This window comes from Arachis ipaensis, chromosome B05 (genome assembly GCF_000816755.2).
Source record: "Arachis ipaensis cultivar K30076 chromosome B05, Araip1.1, whole genome shotgun sequence".
Taxonomy (NCBI): Eukaryota; Viridiplantae; Streptophyta; class Magnoliopsida; order Fabales; family Fabaceae; genus Arachis; species Arachis ipaensis.
The window spans coordinates 120,702,357-120,707,276 of record NC_029789.2 but is presented as its reverse complement, the minus strand read 5'-3'; the positions used below and the strand labels follow the sequence as shown (position 1 = coordinate 120,707,276).

The 4,920-nt window shown below is 42.8% G+C and overlaps 1 protein-coding gene across 1 annotated transcript; it reads left to right on the top strand.

The window, feature by feature from the left end:
* Positions 216 to 4,712, top strand: LOC107640976. Its single transcript, XM_016344484.1, has 3 exons — positions 216 to 486; positions 1,986 to 2,606; positions 4,537 to 4,712. The coding sequence occupies exons 1-3, from the start codon at positions 216 to 218 to the stop codon at positions 4,710 to 4,712; spliced, it is 1,068 nt and encodes a 355-aa protein (XP_016199970.1).

The window sequence follows — 4,920 nt, the reverse complement described above, 5'->3', positions numbered from 1 at the left end:
AGATGGAGACTCCTATATGAAGCCTCTCTAACCTGGCTACTATAGTCTCTAACCTCTCCAAGACCACTCATAGTTTCATGGCAGAAACTAGGTCATCCATAAGGAACTTGGAGATTCAGGTAGGTTAACTGAGCAAGAGGATCTTAGGGGCCCCCTCCAACACTCTTCCAAGCAACACGGAAGCGAACCCTAAGGAAGAGTGCAAAGCCCTTACCATGGAGGCAGAGGCTGAACTTAAGAAAGAGCTTACTCCTGAAAAATTGAAGGAGATCAAGGCTCAGGAGGAGACTGAGAGTGTCACCATGCACGTCCCCATGAGAATGGAAGAGCCTAAAGACCAACCATCTCCAGACGTGCAAGAGGAACCTAAGGAGGAGCAACTTGCTCGGTTCTTGGCAATCCTCAGAAAGCTGCAAGTCAATATCTCTATTACAGAGGCATTGGAGAAGAAACCCCCTTATATGTCTGACAAACCCCAATTTGACGGTTTATTTTGCATTGAATTTAGAGTATTTTGATAACCTTTGTCACATTTAGCCTAGGAATTAGCATGATTTTGTTATCTCTCCGATATTTGTGCTTAAGTGTAAAAAAACATGCTTTTTAAGCCTTATTTTGAGGAATTCTAGTTCTTCTTTGATTCCATAAGATGCCTTGATGTGCTTGCTAGTAATTCCAGGATTAAAATAGGCTAGGCATGGATCAAAGGAAGCAAGGAAGGAAGCATACAAGTGGAGAGAAGCATAAAAAGTCAAAGAAGCAAAGTCAGCCATGCACGCGCACGCACACAAGGCGCTCGCGCGCACATCGCAGAATTAGCCAGGGACGCGCACGCGTACCGTGCGCCCTCGCGTCGATGAGGGCACATGACCTCACTAATGCAACACGTGCCTGGCGATTTGAGAGGGTTTCTGAACCCATTTTTGGCGCCAAATTGCTAAGGGAAAGGAATAAAAGGATGGAGGATTAAGGGGAAGGCATCATCATCATTATCATCACCTTTTGACATAAAATCACTTTTAGTTTAGAGTTTTAGAGAGAGAAGCTCTCACTTCTCTCTAGAATTAGGATTAGGATTAGGTTTAGTTCTTAGATCTAGGTTTTTAATCTTTGCTTTCTTCCACCTCTATCTCTCAATTCCTTGTAGTTACATTCAATCTTCTTCTATCCCTTTGATTGTAATTTCCTTTATGTTGTTCTCATACTTTGTTGTAGATCTAGTATTGTTCCTTCTACATTCTTCCAATTCAATAAGAGGTAATTCATAATAAATGTGTCTTTTTTGCTTTTCTATTGTTGATCTCTTGTTTTTTTTGTAGTTGTAGATTCCTTTAATTCTTGCATTTAATAATGTTTACTCCTCTTGCACTTTATGTGTTTGTTAAAATGTCTCTTTTAGTTTTAGTGTATATTTAGTTCCTCTTGGCCTAGGTAGAGTAATTAGTGACACTTGAGCTATCTAATTCCTTTGTTGATTGATAATTGGAGAGATTGCTAATTGGTTTGGAATGCACTAAAGCTAGTCTATCCTTGGAAGTTGGCTAGGACTTGTGGCTCAAGTCAATTCATCCACTTGACTTTCCTTTAATTAGTAAGGGTTAACTAAGTGGTAGCAATGAACAATTCTCATCACAATTGAGAAGGATAACTAGGATAGGACTTCTAGTTCTCACACCTTTCCAAGAGCCGTTTATAGTTTTTAGTTTATTTTCATTGCCATTTACTTTTCATGCTTCTTATCCAAAACCCCAAAATAACTCATAACCAATAACAAGACACTTCATTACAATTCCTAGGGAGAACGACCCGAGGTCCAATACTTCGGTTTATAAATTTTAGGGGTTTGTACTAGTGACAAACAACTTTTTGTATGAAAGGATTAGTGATTGGTTTAGAAGCTATACTTGCAACGAGAATTCATTTATGAAATTCTAAACCGTCAAATATCCATTCATCAATGTCCTATCTGAACAATACCATCTTAGAGACGACAGCCCTGAAGGAAGATGAGAGGGTGATACTGATCAAGGAATGCAGCACCCTGATCCAGAAAAAGCTGCCTCTGAAGATGCCATATCCTAGAAGCTTCCTGATTCCCTGTACTATAGGGACCATTACTTTTGAAAAGACACTGTGCGACCTTGGCTCAAGCATCAATCTCATGCCTCTCTCTGTGATGAAGAAGCTTCGAATCCAGGAGGTTCTGTCCACTAGAATCTCACTAGAGATGGCAGATATGTCCTTGAAACGGACAAATGACATGGTGGAAAATGTTCTTGTAAAGGTTGATGACCTTTTCCTCCCTGCGGATTTCGTGATACTAGACACTGGGGAGGACAGAGACGACTCCATCATCCTTGGAAGGACTTTTCTTGCTACTGAAATGGCCTTAATTGATGTGGAAAAAGGAGAGTTGGTCCTGAGGTTGAATGGGGATCATATTTTGTTTAAAATCCCAAACCCTCACTCTTCCTCAGATAAAGGAGGTACTACTGTGCACCACTTAGTGTTCCAACCTTCTCTTTCAGTAGAGAGCATTACAGAGCCCCCTAACATTAAATCTAAGTTTGGTGTTAGGCACCCATCACCATCTACTGAGGAAGGAGGTACGAAGAAGAAAGTACCCAAGGCCTGGAGGAATAAGAAGATTCCAACTGAAGACTTCTCACCTGGCATGAGAATTATCTTCACTAAGAGCCCAGTCATTCCACACACAGTAAGCCGGATCCTGTCTCTGGAACATATTGACTTAATCCATGAGAGTACACGAAGAAAGTTCACCATGAGGGGTGAAGATCTGAACCCCTACCAACCTCCATAAAAGGAGCTGTCTGTCAAGCTAATGACGGTAAAGAAGCGCTTGTTGGGAGGCAACCCAACCATACATATAGTATTTTCTTTCTTTTGTTCATTTGTTTGATTTTATATCATTTTATTTTCTATTGTTTTTCATAGTTTTCTCTTGCTTGTTAATGTTTGTGATCATGTGTAGCGCTTAGAACAGGAGTAGAAATGCTTAAGAGTAAAAATAAAACACCCTGGAGAGAGCCCCTTAATGGTATTGAATGCCAGAACTGGCACCCAATGCCAGAAGGGGAGAAGCTTGGGCGTTCAATGCCCATTTAGGAGCAAAAGCTGACACTGAACGCGAGTTTTGGAGTAAGCAAGCACGTTCAACACCCTACAAAAGCAGCTCTGGGTCATTTCTTTGGCTCCCAATGGGCGTTCAACACCCATTCTTGGTGTTGAACACCCCACCAAACTGAAAATTCAAAAAAAAAATATCCCTACCTGGCGTTCAATGGCCAGAACTAGCGTTGAACGCCCAAGCAGGGGCAGGGGAACTTTGAATTTTGAGGCATCCGGAGCGAGTGGGTCCCACAAAATCTCCACCTACCTCACCTTTCCCTCACTCCTTCCCTTCTCTCTCCTACTTTTTCACCATTAATTTTCACACCCTTACTTTTCCTCTTCCTAATACACACCCTTCCCAAAACCCATCTTAAATCCCATCAACACATGTTCCCACCAACCCCACCCACTTCAAAATAACCCTTCATTCCTTCATTCATACTCACACCTTCACAATACTCTTCTCTTCCTCCATGTTACTCTTCATACACTTCCCTTCTTCCTCTTCCTACCCCACTTGGCCGAAGCCTTCTTACTCTTCCCCCTCTATCTTTTTTTCTTACTTCTTCTATTTCCCTTTTTTTTGTTTTTTATTTATTCGAGGATGAGCAAAGTTCTTAAGTTTGGTGTTGAAAAAGCTCCACTTTTTGCCTCTACACTTTCTCCGTGGAACCAAAAGCCGGCAAAATCTTCAAGGAAGATAAAAGGAAAAACCCCCGCTTTTGCTTCCGAACCTTGGGAAACATGGAGATTCCTCACTAAAGTTCATCATGATCACTTCTATGATGTAGTGAGGCATAAAAAAAGTGATTCCCGAGGTCCCCTTCAGGCTCAAAGAAGATGAGTATCCGGAGATCCAGTAAGAAATCTAGAGAAGAGATTGGGAAGTTCTGTCCAATCCTATTTCAGAGGTCAGAAGACTAATGGTGCAAGAATTCTACGCTAATGCTTTGGTCACCAAAAAGCACGACACTAGTGTGAACCCAAAGCCCAAAAACTGGCTCACCATGGTCAGAGAGCAACTCTTGGATTTTATCCCGGAAAGTATAAGGTTGGCGCTATAATTGCCTCAGATGCTGGGAGACCCACACTCTTACACTCCAATCAAAGGCTAGATCAAGTGATTGCAAACATATGTGTGGAAGGAGCTCAATGGAGGATGGATGCACAAGGTGAGCCCTACCAACTAGGAAGGCTTGACCTCAAGCCTGTGGCTAGAAGATGGTTGGAGCTTATCCAATAAGGTTACCACTGACCAAGCAATAATGATTCACTGTATCATGCTTGGGAATGAGGTGGAGGTGCATGAGGTGATACCTCAAGAGTTATACAAAGTAGCCGAAAAGCCCTCCACTCAAGCGAGGCTAGCGTTCCCTCACCTCATATATCTCCTGTGCAATTCAGGTAGAATTGGCATAGCAGGAGACACCCTCATTGAGATGGACAAGCCCATCACAAAAAGGAGGATGGAGCACGTAAGGGAGCCTACGCACAGACCCCAGCACGAGCCTGTTCAGTCACCTCCACCAGAGATCCCAGAGATGCCTCAGAGAATGCACTTTTCTCCCCATGACTATTGAGACCAATTGACTACATCTCTCGGGGAGCTAACTTCGTCCGTGGACTAGTTGAGGATAGAGCATTAAGATCACTCTGTCATCCTCCATCAGATAAGGGAGGATCAAAGGATTAGGAGGGAGGAGCAGCAGAGACATGGGGATGCGATATTGAGGAGCTAAAATGCTCCAGAGGATTCACCAGAGGGAGCAGTAGCCGCCGTCACTGAGG

Bases quoted from the DNA above. Each gene is read 5' to 3' on its own strand.
- LOC107640976 (XM_016344484.1), top strand. From the start codon at position 216: ATGGAGGCAGAGGCTGAACTTAAGAAAGAGCTTACTCCTGAAAAATTG. The intron at 487-1,985 runs GTTTATTTTGCA...ATACCATCTTAG, and splicing joins TGACAAACCCCAATTTGACG to AGACGACAGCCCTGAAGGAA. The intron at 2,607-4,536 runs GTACGAAGAAGA...TGTGCAATTCAG, and splicing joins ACCATCTACTGAGGAAGGAG to GTAGAATTGGCATAGCAGGA.